At 33.6% G+C, this 17,247-nt stretch overlaps 1 protein-coding gene across 22 annotated transcripts in view; it reads right to left on the bottom strand.

The window, feature by feature from the left end:
• Positions 1-17,247, bottom strand: part of USP15 (ubiquitin specific peptidase 15) — a 148,599-nt gene that overhangs the window by 14,387 nt on the left and 116,965 nt on the right. For 13 of the 22 annotated variants that reach the window (XR_012420423.1, XM_065524510.2, XM_005571416.5 and 10 more), the window contains 8 exons: positions 9,803-9,976; positions 7,677-7,835; positions 7,372-7,596; positions 2,179-2,262; positions 1,994-2,088; positions 1,704-1,895; positions 719-834; positions 269-541 (listed from right to left, as the gene is read on the bottom strand). Coding sequence is in view for 15 of the 22 variants with exons in the window: in XM_065524510.2 (XP_065380582.1) it covers positions 269-541; positions 719-834; positions 1,704-1,895; positions 1,994-2,088; positions 2,179-2,262; positions 7,372-7,596; positions 7,677-7,835; positions 9,803-9,976 (1,318 nt within the window). In the remaining 7 variants the exon portion in view is untranslated. Of the gene's footprint in view, positions 1-268; positions 542-718; positions 835-1,703; positions 1,896-1,993; positions 2,089-2,178; positions 2,263-7,371; positions 7,597-7,676; positions 7,836-9,802; positions 9,977-10,248; positions 10,334-16,918; positions 17,065-17,247 lie in introns of those variants that run through there. The other 9 variants (XM_074007323.1, XM_074007325.1, XR_012420424.1 and 6 more) reach the window with 6 other exon arrangements.

Raw genomic sequence — 17,247 nt, 5'->3', positions numbered from 1 at the left:
ATTAGGGCAAATAGCAGTTTCCAAGCCATTGAAATAATTTAAAAGTTTAAAAAAAGATAGAAAACTTAAGCATGAATTCAATCTCCATTTATGAAACACAGACACACATTTTGGTCTACTTAGATATTAAGTCCTTTCATATAAAATTTGAGATAGAAAAGTAAATGGTGTATTTCTTGACAGGGCTGAATTTCATGGTTTTCACCTAAAAAACAAAAAAACATGCTCTGCTTGTTTAATGTTCAAGCCATTTTTCACAAATACTTACCATCTAGCCTAAGCTGCCTATCATCAAATCTTATATGTCTGGTATCATCTTTGATGTAGTTGATATCAGTATTGCCTAAGTTGTTGAACTGGAATGTAAACAATCGTTTTTTGTGTCCCGTGAGTTGACCTTTGCAAGTGTCCTCAGTACATAATCCATTTTCAGAATCATTATCTCCTCCAACTGAATCTTCAGACTGACTGTTTTCATTCTCTGAGGGAAGTTCTTGATCCTGGCTGGATTCATCATCTGGCTCATCTGTTTCCATTTCACCTAATTTTAGATATTAGAGAACTTTAAATAAACTCAATGTTATATTTTTAAATTATTAATATTATTAGTCGTAGGTTTGCAGGTATTTTTTAGCTCTTTAATTCCCATTTTCTTAACTTTCTCTCTGAAGCAATTATTTAAGTGAAACATTTTTATAATTTAACAGAAAAGTCTTACTTGGTGAGCCTTCTTCATGTATGCCATTTGGGCCATTCCCATTAATATTTTGGTCCTTACAGCAGTGTAGGGATCCTTCAGTTTCTTCAGTTTCAGTAGATATTTTGACATATCGGCTTAAGTAAAATCAGAAATCAAACAAGTTCAGTACTACAAAGATAAAAACTTTAAAAATGTTTTCATTCTATCAGTAAAACAAAACTTTTTAATGTAACAGTGGTCACTTAGTAGATTCAAGGTTAAAATCAAACTTACAGTACCATACATATAGCTGACTAATAATTTGTTTTGCTCCTCTTTATAAAAATAATTAGTACGTTACCTTTTAGGTTAAATGTTAAATATTTGTTGCAAATAATTTCTCAACTTATCCTCATTTAGATGGTATATATTGTTGCTAAAAACACTTATTTTTGTATAATGTGATCTTTACATATGGGTTATGAAACCATAATAATTAGATATGCAAGAAAGAATACTAAATATATCAGCTTTCAAAGATAAAAGGGATCAAATGACATTCTTGATAACTTTATAATTCAAATAAGGGGATTTAGGAAGGCAAAAAATAGGCTGCCTTACAATACTATTAATCATGAATTGGTAATGTATATAAAGAAATGAAGCATTTGACATTTGTCATTTCACAGTGCAAACATATAGCATTTGACATTTGTTATGATTTCACAGAACAAACATGTAACACATAATTATTATAACATAAATTCCTATTTCCTTCCAACTGTAAACTTTTGGCCTAAAATTGCTACAGACTTCATGCTTCCTGGGTTTGAAATTACCTCCATAATGTGTTTTACGTGAATAAGAAAGTGGATTAGGACTATAATCTGACTATAAACAAAACTGAGACAATACAGACTTGTATAATTATATTCTGATAGTACCTTGTGTGTTTATTTTTATTAGCTATTTTATATTTTATTCCCATATTTATTTTGTCAATGTAGAATTGTTTGGCACTTACCACATTCTCAAGAGCAGGAGATTATAAAGTTTGTCTTCAGTATTGTTTCGTGGTACAGCCATAAGAAAAGGCTGACCAAAAAGTGAAGAACCAGTATGGTGGGTATAACTTGAGTGTCTGAATTTTTCTCTTAGGCAAACAGGAATAATCACATGCTCTGTATCTTCTGTCCTATTGATGTTAATTTCAAACCTACAAGGACAAAACTGACCATAAACTCTCAAAATTTTAGGTTACTTCTTTTGATTTTTTTTTCAAGTAATATTTTGCACAATGAGTTTTATACTTACACATAAATATCATCCCGTTCCATAATACTACTAAGGTTTTCATCCATAGCGAATATTCTGTGAAATCTATGATTGTATATATCAGTAACTATCATCTAAAAGGAAATAAATTTCTATTAAGCTGGTTTTACAACACTAAGAAACTAAATACCAACTTATATACTTCAACCCCAGAAACATCTTACCTTATCTGCAGGTATTCCTGACAAAGCAGACAATGCTGTACAAAGATCTAATATATTTCCAATTTTGGGGACAACCACTTTGTACTAAAAAACAAAAAAGAATTGTAATAAATTTGTTACTTTGGAAAAAAAATTCAGTAAATGAGAGTGACCTCATGGTTGCTACCTCACATTCATTTGGCATTTGGCTCAGTGTTTGTTTCTAATCTTGCCACCATCCTGGGTCCTGGGTGACAATGTCCACATGGATAATTTGTCCTAGTCTTATCATTCCTTGGTTCCTCAATTCAAAGACATTTGCATTAATCAACCTTAGTCAACTTATTAGATCCTGTCATCACTTGAAACTGCTCCCACTTTTGCTATGTTTTTTTGTTTGTTTTTTAGAGACAGGCTCTCACTCTGTTACCCAGGCTGGAGTACAGGGCATGATCTTGGCTCACTGCAGCCTCAACCTCCCAGGCTCAAGCCATCTTCCCAATTCAGCCTCCTGCGTAGCTAGGACTACAGGCGTGTGCCACCATGAGTGGCTAATTTTTATTTTTTAGAGACGAGGTCTCATTATGTTGCCCAGAATGGTCTCAAAATCCTGGATTCAAGTGATCCTTCTGCTTCAGTCTCCCAAAATGCTGGGATTACAGGAGTCAGCCACTGCACCCAGCCCCACTTTTACTATCTTAAACTAACAGGCTACTGTCTAACCGCTACTTCTTACTTCTGGAAATTCATTCTTCTCTCTTCTTGGCTTGCACAGAGATTTCTATTCCTTTTAACTCTGTTTTCTCCCAGTTTACCAGCTCCCTACTGTCTTCTTGCCCTTCCACCCAGGCCCTACATGCTTTATCGCGAACCTTTAATGTCTTTGTTACTCAATTCTATTCATTCCACTCTTGCTAAACTTTCTCAGAGCTGTTCATATGTGCTGGAGAAAATTTCTCAATTTTAGAGGTTGGTGTGCTACAAATTCACAGTGCCCAATCTCAACCGACCCTTTGACAGTACCCAGAAATAATTCTGCATATCACACATCTGCTTATTCTCTCATTTATCTCAATAACTATTTAAAATCTTCATCGGACTGGGTGCAGTGGCTCACGCCTATAATCCCAACACTTTGGGAGGTCAAGGCGGGTGAATCGCTTAAGCCCAAGAAGTTCGAGACTAGCCTGGACAACATGGCAAAACCCCGTTGCTACAAAAATACAAAAAATTAGCTGGGCATGGAGGCACACACCTGTAGTCCCAGCTACTTGGGAGTCTGAGGTGGGAGAATCCCTTGAGCCCAGGAGGCAGAGGTTGCAGTGAGCGAGAGCTGAGATCACACCGTACTGCACTCCAACTTGGGTGACAGAGCAAGACCCCGCCTCAAAAACAAATAAACAAACAAAAAAACAAAAAAACTTCACCATTCTTTAGGCTTCCTATTTCACTACTGCTCCCTTAATATCAGCAGAATACCTATTTTACCTCAAAAACAGAAGCTACTGGGTGGGAAAATCTCCAACTTCCTGTTCTCCTACTAACTTCTTTGAATACATATAGGTACTTTTTTGTCTCTTGCAACACATGGGAAGACAGGTGTCTCTTTTCTTATTCAAGGCTAACCCTAGCATCTATGCTCTAAATCCCATGCTCTTCTGCTTTCTCTGGGACCTAAACCCAGCAATTATTCTTTCTTCCATTTTATCTTGACTCTTGCATAAGCACTGGAATATAAAGTCTCTCAAAAAACAAGCGTCCCTCATTGCTTTCCCTCTAATTATCTCCCCTTTTCCTCTATTTTATAAATAACTTTATTAATGGTATCTATATTATAATTTCCTTATCACATTTACTTCTCAACCCTCTTGCTGGCTTGTCTTCACCTCTTTATTTAACTTGTTTCCAAGGCTGCCAATACTGTTTACAACTTATCAGTCTTTATTTTATTGACCTCTTTGTAATATGACTGCTGACCACTTTCTCCTTAAGAAATTCCCTTTCCTTATAACACGACTATTTCTTAATTCTTTTCTATTGCTATGATCATATTCTCCTTTTGAAGTTCTCCTATAGTGTTCTTTAGAGTTTTGTCTTTAGCCTTCTTCTCAATTTTATATGCTCTCCCTGGATGAGGTGACAGTATCTCCTGATTTGCTTTGGCCAGTCCTGGATTAGCCTGATATCCTAGTATAATTATTAATGACAGTCCCTTCTATTTTCAAAAGAGTTCTTGTTTAGATGATAAATCACAGGGTCACCTTAGCCTTAAGTAATCTCATTCTTCTAAAACACTGACTATCATTTTCATAGAGCTCATTGCCCAATTTACATCTAAAGCAGTCTCTCTCCTTTGGTCTAGATACACAAATTCATTGCCTACTGGATATCTCTACCTAAGTGTTCTCATGCATCTATAAGTCAGCATGTCCAATGCTAAACACAGGATTGGGTCATGTTAGGCCACCATGCTCAATACGAAAATCGATTCCTTCTTCAACTTGTTCTTCCTATATATTCCACTAAAACAGCACTGCTGTCTCCTCTTTTCCTGTCAAGTAAACTTGGCATCATCTTTGAATATACTCATACATTTTCACTTCCCACATTCAACTGGTTCTTCAAACTGCCATCCTGACACTCATTTTCTGAGCTGAAGCGTTTGTCATTTGTCTGTCGTCTGATCACTAAAAGCTTCTTATCTGGTCTTAGTGCTAAGCCTTTTCTAACCAATCTCTGTGCTAGCCAGAATCATCTTTCTCAAACACAATTCTGGCCATATAATATCTATACTTAATAGTCTTTAATGGCTTCCCTAGTTTTTAGGATGAAGTTCAAACTTCTTATACTGGCATCAAAGTTCTTTGTGATCTAGCTCCTGCTTGCCATACTTGTAGACTACAGAAGTGGGCCATGTCCTCTTTTGCCATAAGTTCTTTCTACATGCCACTATCTTGCCCTATAATGCTTTTATTTCTAGTTTTCCCCTGCTTATAACCTAATTGTCCTTCAGAATTCATCACAGGCCTCATAACTAGTTTGGGTAGGTTACTCTTTCTGTGTTTTCTTGCAGCACCCTGTCAGAGCAATTTTCACACTGTATGACAAGCTTCTTGAAGAACAAGGACTAGAAACACCATTGTATTTCTAGCACCTTGCACAGCATGAGAGCCCAAGACATAATACACATTCAACATTTTTCCTAATAAGCTTCCATGACCTAAATCAACTTCAGTGATGGGAAAACTCAACAAATAGGCAAACTCAGCTAATTTCACTTTCCTCACGAACTGGTTAAAGCAAGTGATCATTCTGTATTTGAGTTGGTACTGCCTCTAAATGGAAAAAAGAAAAAAAACAAAAAAACAAAACACAAAACAACCGAATTTCTCTGTGCTAACCATGGCTCTAACTTCCACAAATTTATATCATTGGTCACCAAATGAGAAAAGTGGTAAGTCAATGAAATTCACATTGCTGGAAAAATAATTTCGAGCCCAATTTATGGAAGAGTACTTATCATATACCTTATGGACTAATGTGTAAATTAATGCAATTTGCCACTATTATGATATAGATTACTTATATTATTGGCATGGGAGAATATTATCTCTAACAAATGTGCTTTAGAGGAATAAAATATCTACATTTATTTTTTGTTGCAGTAAATTTATACTCATTATTCTATGCTCTCTTGCTCCATTACACTCATTGGTGTATATTTGCAAAGTTACAAACTAGAGAGGTAAGGATGTGGTTTGGCACTGTTATAGTTTTTCACCATTGAAAAGAATGTTAACAATCTTGTACTTAAAAAAGAGTGAATAAGTAAATACCTAAAGGACATAACTTTAAAAATGTGAACACATATTCCCCAGGCCAAAAGTAAAAGCAGGTCTTTATTGGCTCTGGTCACAGATAAGGGATAGTACTTAGCACTCCCCAGTGAAATATTGATGAGGGCATTGTGTTCAATGAGTTCATAAAGAAAACATAAAGCAGCAGAAAAACAAATAGCTTAAATTTGCATAACTAAGTACATACCTAGTATCTACTAGACTTTAATTACTTTGAATAAAAGGACTGTGTTTTTAATGAACACTACATACACTCTGCCTTTGTTGACAGTAAACCCAAATACATCCCTGAATGGTAAGATCATAATTTTGTTCAAAGTATAGCTTTCATATAGACATCATGACTATTACGAACTAACAAACTGAGCTATTTGGCTAAAAATTTACAGAAAACAATCTTCTAAAGCAGGAATCGTATCTGTTTTGTTTAGTGAAACAGCTTTATACTTAGTAGGTGCATAGTTAAGTATCTTGATGAATAAAATTTTTGAATACTTCTTGTGCATTAATATCTACAAGCCACAAAAGTTGGAAATACAAAGGTTTACAAGGTCCCTGTCTTCAAAGAACTTGTAGTCTAAGGAGAAAATATAAAAGTAAGCCAAAAGTTATAATAAAATTAGTTAAGTGTTAGAATTCAGGGAAAGAGAGGTAGAAAAAGAAGAAGTTACTTTCACTGGGATGGGTCAAGTGTCAGAAGAGGATTATATAATAACTAAGGAAGAAAAGACAGTGCTTTACCCAAAAAATATAAATAATGCAATTATAAAACTAGGTAACGGAATCAGGCAGACAATCTGACAGTAAGACTTAACACAGGACTTTTGCACAGAATAAGTAATATGTGATACTTCAAAGTATTAAAAATTAGAGAACATTACTGAACGAAATATTTTCAGTCTAACTTCTACTTTAAGTTCCTAAAATGCCTAAAAATTACAAGTATTTAAATACACTATTATCACATTATGAATTAAAATGTACAGTATTAGCTTTACTTCCAATAGCCACTAGTAAAAAAATTACAATTAACACGAAACTTGAAGTTTAAAAAATATAAAAAATGTTAATCTTCATAAGGTAATATTCACCCAATATTATAAAAACAAACCTCTCATCTTTCTTTCATGAGAAAAAGCCTTTTGAGAATTTTTTATATGACACATGTTGCTCTTTCAAGATTGTAAAAAGTTACACTAATTTCCAAAGTACTCAGCTTATAAAATCTCTTATACAAATAAACATTATTGATTGGGCTTGATAATTCAACACTTAATTTTTATAATAAGGACTCAACACTAAAAATAACAAATGCAAAAAAACTAAAAAAACAAACAAAAAAACCCCCATGATTTACCTGCATAGGTTTGGTAAGCGGATCCATTCTAACTAAGTAAACTTCCAAAGTGCGTTCTTTTTTCATGGGCAATGGAAGTGTCAAGTAACAAAAAGGATCAAATGTTACTGAAATCTTAGCACACTCAGGACAAACTAAAGTTGATTTGAAAAGGCCATGAAATATATCTACTATGATAGAATCATTTCGTTTTAAATGGTTTTCCCAGGCTTCTTCGGCAACTACCTACAAGGATAACAGACACAAATTAGAAAGAGGTTATCACAAAATTATAACAATGGTGACAATAAGATCATGAAATTTACCTTATCTGGCCTTCCATCTGCATCTTTTAATTGTATATATGGTTTTTTCCTAATTCTATTCAAATCCTCATGTAATCCATCTAATAGGAAAGCTAATAGTTCTTGACAGTCTTGCTGCTGATATCCAGAGAACTGAGGTGCAAAACGTCCTACCTGTGTCTGTAAGAAATGCAGAACCATAAAATCAGTTCTAGGAACAGGATTGATTTTTAAAAATATGTACAATAGATTCTCATTATTCATGGATTCCACATTTGTGAATCTGCCTGCTTGCTAAAATTTATTTGTAACCCCAAAATCAATTCATGGTCATTTGGCAAAAAATTTGAGTCACCTGGCATGCGTGTTACCAGCTGGGGTTGAACAAGGTGATGCTTTGGCTTGTTGTTTCAGTTCTGAATCTATAAACAAGTGTCCTTTGTAGTTTATTTAGTGTTATGTTTTTTCACATTTTTGTTCTTTTTGTTGTTAATTTCAGTATTTAAAATGGCCACTAAACGAAGTACTAACATGCCAGGCTAGTGTTCCTAAATGCAAGAAAGCTGTGATGTGCTTTATAGAGAAAAAGTATGTGTTAGATATGCTTCATTAAGACATGAGTTATAGTGCTGTTTGCTGTGAGTTCAGTGTTAAGGACTCACTCCTGTGAATAATAAAAATTGTATACATGAACAACAGGAATATATATGAATTATATTTTGTTTTGCATTCCTAGTAAGCACTCAACAAAGCTTATCTGGGATAAAACAGATCAACACATGTAATCCTTATATATAAAAATGTATTGATCTTTGGTCATAGATTTCATTGTCATTAATTGTTGTTTCACTATTTGTCAAAGGATTTTCCAGATGTTCTTAATTCTTAGCTTTAGGTATTCCTATTGCCTCCTCCTGTAAATGTCTGGTAGGTAGATAGTAAGAGGCAGGTTCTCATCCTTGCTGTATTACCACATAAAGATAATCACGTATCTGAAAGCATTTTTAAGATAACTACTCTAGGCTCTCACTTAGTTTTTATGTGCAAAAGGAGGATGAGTCTTATAGAGAGAACAGAAACATTAATGTTCATACTCAATTTTCCAAATCTTTGCATCACTATTTTTTTTTGGATGAGACTGAAAATAAATCTAATAGTACGAATCATCATGTGACAGAAAAAACTCACATAAATCAAGAACCTATTTACACATAATTTCAAGACAGAAAATCTACCAAAACAAAACCAATTAGAAAAGATGGGAAAGAGCTGAGAGATGGTTTGTCTGGACTAGTATGTCCAAAGTTTAGAATGTTAAGGAAGACAAATACAGAGGTATTTTGATTTGCTGGTTGTTTTTTATTTTCTAAGAACTAGTATATAGCTAATAAAAAATGTTGTCTAGTAGATGTCCTATATCAATGCCATTTAAATTACTTGTATAAATAACAACTTAAAATTGCTTATTCTCTTTACAAGTTTAAAATTTCTCAAAGTTTCACCTATATAGTTAAGTAGGAATTTTTTTAACAACATAAAGCTAAATTTCAGCCATAAAGCTTAATTTCAGCTCAGTTCTTATTTGAACAATAAATACCTTGATAAGTAACAATTCACACATGTGAATAACCTTAAAAGTTTAAGAACCATATTGAAAGTACACTTAATTTTTAGTGCTTGGTTTGCAGACAATTTTCATTTTGATAATTTTTCAAATTCATGACTCTCAAAGTAAAATGGGTTCTTAAGAGTTCAGTAACGCCCAAATTTAGTCTTTCACATTTGTATAGAATATTCACGTAGGTTTTCCAGAGATGTACTATATTCCAAAACAACTATACAAACGCTCATTGCTGTCTCCATAATCATTCTTGTACCACACCAGTGTTTTTCAACTTTTTTTCATTATTCTCCCCATCCCAGATTTAGACGTAAAACAAAAACAAAAACAAAACGGATAAAACTCTTCCATATCCCTCCCACCTAAATTTTATACCACAGATATATTGTATATCTATTTATGTACTGTATTCCTTTGGAGGGCCACAAACCATTGTAATAGCTACTATTTTTCACTCCCCCTACCCCAAGAACCAACCTTTGTACCCTTGTAGGTGCCCTTGCTAAAATGCATTTATCACACTTACCTTAAAGGCTCTTGGGGTGACGTAGCTAAACTTTCCAGACCACATTTGCTTGATCAGTTCGGCATAAGATTTAGCTATTTCACCTCTCATTCCTAAGGGATTGTCAAAATTCAGTTCTTCTTGATACTTATCATTGAGGAAATACTCAGTAAGTGGAGGTGTGTTGCTCAAACACTGCAAAAAATAAAACATATTTTCAAGTAAAAGTAACCATACTTCATTTTTCTTAAAACACATTAAAAAGAAGAGAGAAACAAATTGATTTGCTATAATACATAGAGAACATTTAAATGATGGTTCCTTGCACTAATAACTGGTCAAATAAACACTCAAATGATGTACTCAACTATTCATTTCCCAAATTTCAAAATAATTACTTATAATAAATAAAAATGCTAGTATCTGCTGCTGTAAAGTCTGCATTAATTTTAACCACAGCAAACTACCTGGTAACTGGGAGAGAAGCTCAGTTTTCTTTCCTTCTTTTACTTGATTGGTAGAAATTATGGATTGTCTACTCATCCCAGGCACCTGCAAATTAGCCTGAGTAGGTAAAAACTGAGATAGAGTGCAAGCAAGAAATTAACTTAATAGAGGTATTTACTGCTTCCATTGTCAATTATTTCTCATGAAAGAGCAGCCTTTAAACCTTCCTTTTGGTCAACCATTTTTAGAAGAGACAGTACAGATTACTTGAGCCTGAGAAAATAAACTTCAGTATGTGAACTCTGGTAAGTGTGTTCTCACTTCCAGCTCTTCTTTAATGTCATAAACAATGCAATTTTCCTTTATGGCAAAATAAAAACTATAAACAAGTTAATTGTCTCTTTCCAATTCTGAATTAAATAATTTCATATTTAATATAAAACAGATGGCAGAAGTACAATTTTTCCACATTTTATCTCAAGTTGGAATAATTTTAAGGTGACGATCCATATGATTTGACCTCAATACAAACCCAGTATTATCAACTAGATGTCTATAATATGCAATGACTAACACAGACATATGGTCACATAAGTAAATTTTTTTTTGCTGTAGGAAGATATTTGTGTTGGAATTAAGTGGCAAGGTGCTGCAAGGAAGCTAGCTGCTTGCATGGAAAATAGTAGAAACTCACTTTTATGAGAGTCTGGGTTCACATTAATGGAAATCAAAGTTTTTTGAAGCTTGCTTATAGTCATCTGTATTAAGTTAGATAGGTTTGGTAGGTATGAAAAGTTCAGTCTGTTGAATTCATACAGATAACTTATATGCCATAAACTACGACTATATACTATGCATTGTTTAGCTAAAATTTCAAAATATGCAGTCAATGTCTACTTAGTTTTTAAAAATAATTGTGGTACTCAATTTCGTGGTTTCAATTATAAATCAACATGTTTACTGAAGTAGCCAATAATATCTATTTAGAAACTTTCTATATAATAAAAATAATAATGTTTATTATAAATTGCTAGCCTGGCCCCTACCTCACGGCAAAAGGGAGAACTGGTTATATCATGGAATTTACGATTATATCACTCTTAGGCAATTAAAATAATAAAAACAGCTAAAACGTTTGGAGTGAGCTATATAGGCCTTTAGAGTCATATACATATTTTCAGCAGTAGAACTTTTTAATATATGTGAGCAAGAGAAACAAAGGTATGCTACAGTGTAGGAGGCAATTAAGAGAAAGGATGCTTCCCTAACTTTCTACCTCTTAGATCTCAACCTATCTCATAATCTTATACTCCTTTTGAGTTTCAGTTTCTTTTCTTCTTTTGTAGTATATGTCCTTTTAATTATAAACCCAGCACTAGAGGGAGGTCCAGGCAATTTAGAATGGTAAATGCCATCACTTAGTATCATCTGATTTAGTACAAAATATGATCAACATTAAATAGTCAGACAAAAGAGAGGTCAGACAGGAATTTCCAACAATTACCAATAGTTTTCCACTTCTTATATTTGATCAGCTCAGGGTTATGCTAAGAATATAACATTCCATTATTGTCTGTTAATGCAATTATATAAAGAACCTAATTTACAAATATCTCAAAAGAACCAAGTTGCGCAAACCTGAGTAATTCTTAAACTTTGTTATTACTGAATTATTCACACATACTCTTATCCTGGAAAGAGCTTACAGGTATAACTGAACATTTTTTAGCTTTCCAATAGTATCCAGAGTGATCTCCCTAAAATGTACATCTCATCATGTTGCTTCCTTGCTGTAAATCCTTTTATGGCTCTCCCTGCTTACAGACTGGAAGCCCAGATTCTTAGAAGGGTCTGTCTTTTGCTCATCTATGTAGCCTCATCCTTTGTCAATACTCTTTTCTTTTCAACTCTTCCAGCTTTATTTAATTAGTCATTCCTCCACATGTTCTCTCACTCTGAAAGTTTGCAACATTACTCCATCTACTTGGAAATGTACTTTTTTTTTGGCCTTACTAACTTCTATAAATCCATCAAGATTCTAGTATCCTATCTGGGAAGCCTCCCTTAGATTTCCTTATAGTGTTTTCTCCTGTATGTTTCCTTAATGCTTACTACTTACTTTTATTATAGCACTTATCTGATAATATACTGTAACTTTAATTTTTAGTTTGTTTTGCCAAATGAACTGAGACCTCCATGAAAGGAGGTACCAGGGTATTCTTATTTATATTGCCAGCACTGAGCACTATGTCACCTGTCACTGAGCATGTTCACAATAAATGTATGCTTACTAAAAATATCTTTGCCTGTACTTACTAATGCATTTATCCTCTTGATTTTTACTCTTTTCCTTCAATGTTTGGCATAGAGAGGTCAATAAATTTTTGTTGAATGAAATACTATTAAATGGAGGAAAAATATATTTGTAAAGAATAATCTCAAAAATATCTTCAAGCACTTCTACCTAAATGCTAAACTGTAAGAAGGGCAGTACCTATTACAAATCTTTCTGCCCCTTTGTCTGATTTTTCATTCAATCCACTACCTGCTTTGTAAATGATCCTCTGCTTTGATTTTTAAAAACTCCTTGAAACAGAGACCAGCATTTATTTTCACAGTGATACATGCTGGTTTCAAACTGATTATAATTCAATGTTAACAAATAACAACAAAATACAAATCATTTTAATGATAATTTGCCTGTGTTATCTGTGAGAATATCATAACCAATATTTAAATGTAAGCTATTTAGTCCTAAATGGGCCCAAATAAACATTCTATTTGTTGAACATATATTCTAACAAGCGACACTTCCTAACAATTTGTATAAACACATATAAATACATAAATTCAATAGTCAATATAACTGTTCTACTAATACCCAAATCATATTAGTTTAAAAACTAAGATGATGTCTGATGTTTCTCCCTCATAAAAATACCATCCTTTTCACCCTCATCTTGAAAATATCATTAGGAATCAATAGGTTCACTTTATTTTTTGTTTTGAGACGGAGTCTCACTCTGTCACCCAGGCTGGAGTGCAGTGTCACAGTCTTGGCTCACTGTAACCTCCACCTCCCGAGCTCAAGCAATTCTCCAGCCTGAGCCTCCCCAGTAGCTGGGATTATAGGCGCCCACAACCGCACCTGGCTAATTTTTGTATTTTTTGTAGAGACGGGGTTTTGCCATGTTGGCCAGGTTGGTCTCGAACTCCTGACAAAAGGTGATCTGCCCGTCTTGGTTTCCCAAAGTTCTGGGATTACAGTTGTGAGCCACTGCACCAGACCATGAGTCAATATGTTCTTAAAATAGTATACAGACCAGTTAAAATATTAAAAGTTCTCATAATTTTTGGTAAATTTCAAGGCATAAATGGAAAAAAAAATCAAACAATTAAAAATATTGCCATGTCCCATGTGATGTTGTATCAGTATTCAATGTCATCATTCTGATAGAAAAAAGAAGCAGTTCCTTTTTTTTTTTTTTTTTTGAGATGAAGTCTCACTCTGTTGTCCAGGCTAGAGAGCAGAGTGCAATGGCGTGATCTCAGCTCACTGCAACCTCCCAGGTTCAAGCAATTCTCCTGCCTCAGCCTCCCAAGTAGCTGGGATTACAGGCCTGTGCAACCATGCCTGGCTAATTTTTGTATTTTTAGTGGAGATGGGGTTTCACCATGTTGGCCAGGCTGGTCTTGAACTCCTGACCTCAAGTGATCCACCCACCTTGGCCTCTCAAAGTGCTGAGATTACAGGCGTGAGCCATCGCACCTGGCTGAAGCCAGTTTCTTAATGTTGGTCATAATGTAGTTTGATTAGTAATTACTTTATGCAATTCATTATTTAACATTTTCACATGAGGCTATCTTAGAACACGAACATTTTGGACAATTATAAGAACACTAGTTACTTGGACTGTCTGCAATTAAATACTATGTTTTAATGAACAGAGATAATTTTCAGTCAACAATAATTTATTGTACATTTAAAAATAACTAAAAGAGCATAATTGGATTGTTTGAAACATGAAGGAAGGATAAATGCTTGAGGTGATGGATACCTCATTTACCCTGATGTAATTATTATACACTGAATTCCTGTATCAAAATATCTCATGTACCCTCTAAATGTATGCAGCTACTATGTACCCATACAAATTTTAAAAAAATACATAAAATTAAAAATATATAATTTTATTGGGTCAGTAATGAAAATAATCAGTTCTGAAGTATCTATCGCGAAGATTCTTCTACTATAAAAAAACCATTTTCCTATCAGATGAGACTATCCCAAAACAATTCTTTTCTTAAAGATACATATGTTTTAAAAGTCTTCCATATGTAGGTAGCAAGAAAACTTCCCTTTTATCCTGTAAGACACTTTACTGAGTGATATAATATGGACTAAAAATCAGATATGTGTTGTGCCTATGCGAATATCTCTACTCTCAATGCTTCCTGGACTATTAAACAGGACAAAACTTCCTGCAACAGCCATGGTTGTTCTTAATAAAAACTGAGAATATATATGAATGTATTATGAAACACAAAAGAGATTATATAAACAGTATTAGTTAGTATGTTATTTTTGTGGCTACTTGTAAGTTTTGTGACATGTCTACCAGTTTCATGCCATTTGGAGCTATGCCCCTGTTAATTTATTGGAGTTCAATTGCCTGACATTGACAAATGCTAAAACTTCGGTGTTTCAGGAGAACTAGATCTCAAAATGTGTCGCTAATATAATAAGGTCCAAATATGAGGCTATGTGACTGATCATAAGACATATTTTTTAAGCCACATTTTTGTTTATATCACAATGGTACCTGCAGTTGGTCTTCAAATTGGGTAGAACTGAAACATGTTAAAAATAAAGCAATACCCAGACTAAAGAAAAACACTTGGTACTAATAGTTCCAATTTTTAATGAAAAAGAGAAAAAGAAAAAAATTTATATTAACAAGTCAATGTACTTAATAACTAGGGTTAAATATTTTTATATTTAAATATTTTCAAATGCTCCTATGTAAGTTATTAGTACACAAAACTGACAACAGCATTTGGAAATTTAAGGATTAAAAAACTAAATTTCATATTTCACAAATACGAAAGTTTGGAGCTCACTAACCATGGTAATAATGACTGGTTGGAAAGTTTAGGACATGAGCTATTATGAAAAGTTGATCCATGAGTAATGATTAAAAAACTAAATTTCATGTTTAATATATGGTAGACTTTTGGAATTCACTAACTATGATATAATGACTGTTGGAGAGTTCAGAAAGGAGAGTTCAGAACATGAGCTATGATGAAAAGCTGATCCATGAGGAATGGTAAGAATGGCTATTTTATGTGCAAGACAATTATTTAGTGAGAAGTGACTGCTAAGTGGTTTTGGGGTTTCGAACTGGCTTTGTGGTTCTCTACTTGTGCCTTCATATACATTTTCTATGGGAAACTGCAAGTAATAAGAGTACTCGAATTTGAATTAGGCATCTTAAAACATATTCCTTAGTTTAATGTATTGAGACTGCATGCATTCTTGCCTTTCTTAGAATATGCATCCCCTATAAGAAATTCCTATTTATTCTTAAACACTTACTTCAACATCTCTTCTAAATGTCATATCTTTCTCTGTGTATCAAGAACGAATATTCCTTTCTCTGGGCTAACTTGATACCTCGAACTCAATTACACTGCACTTGAGAGCAGAGTCTATGTCTTATCCACCCTTGCACCTCAGGGTCTATCACAGTATCGGGCACACTCAATAAGGTATGTGGAATGAACGGAAACTTGTACGATAGAAAGATTAGAAGTAGTCTTTAGAGACACTTAGAGCAGTGAGAAAAAACTTGACTAAAATGAGATCTGAATTGCAACCTGCTATAATTCGCATGCAGCCCAAAGTTCTCCATGTTCAAAAATAAAAGTCCAAATAATGCCTAAAAAGGTTTTCCTAATGAAGGAAAATAACCCTTATGACTTCCCCAACAACTATCAAGATAAATCCATAAGTAAAAAGTATGCAAAAGAAATATGTTTGGAAATATATTTTTATGAAGATCATTTCCCCTGAATCTTCAACCTGGAAGCAGACATAAAAATTCTAAAAAAGAATTATTCTAAATAATCAAATGTCTCATCCAATGGACACTCTGTGATATGGTTCAATATATTCAGGCAATTAATTACACCCTGAAGAATTATTTATAAAAATATTTGAATGGTTTATGCATTCTTTATTAAAGTATTAATTCTCTATTAAAAACTCTCTAGTTATAAATACCCTTCCTTAACCTAATATCCTAAAACTGAAATATTACGCAGAATGATTTTCTTTTGTTATGTAATTACTTGGAAAGATGCAATGCATTGCACGTAACTTTTCTTTATATACACATGCACAAATTCTATTGCTCTTCCATTACTTTCAGAAAGTACTTCTACTAAGTATGTTCTGACTAATAAGCCTAATGTTTCTAGAGTCCTCTGAAAAAATATAACAGCTGCATGTCAGAGTCTCAATTTTGTATTTTGCTAAATTTCTACATCAGTTTTTTATAAATTGATGAAGTCAAATAATGTTCTATTATATAACCAAATCTCAAGTCTTCAGTCAACATATTTTAGGAAATGAATAATTAATAGCCATCCCAATAACTTGTAATGCATTTGGAATTTCCCCAGTACCTGGAAAATAGCCAAAGTAATCCCCTTCAAAAAGAGAAAGTTGTCTTTTGTAATGCTGAATATGAACCACTCCCTTTCTGTTCAGGTGCTCCAGAAGCCCAATTCTCAAGTGATCATGTATGCTCACTATTTTAGTAAACCGGTAACTAGAACAGGAAAGAAAACAAACTTAATTTTTGATTACCTAAAGCTTTTGAGTTGTGTAACTCATTCTATAACTGATCAAAATGTAATACCACTCACAACCCTTAAAAAAATGGCTATACCTTCTAACTGACCAGTACTAAAAATAAAAGCCCAATCTAAATATAATAAGGGATTCATTCTTA

Source organism: Macaca fascicularis, chromosome 11, assembly GCF_037993035.2.
Source record: "Macaca fascicularis isolate 582-1 chromosome 11, T2T-MFA8v1.1".
NCBI lineage: Eukaryota > Metazoa > Chordata > Mammalia > Primates > Cercopithecidae > Macaca > Macaca fascicularis.
Note: the sequence above shows the minus strand (reverse complement) of the source record. Positions and strands in the feature narration are given on the sequence as shown.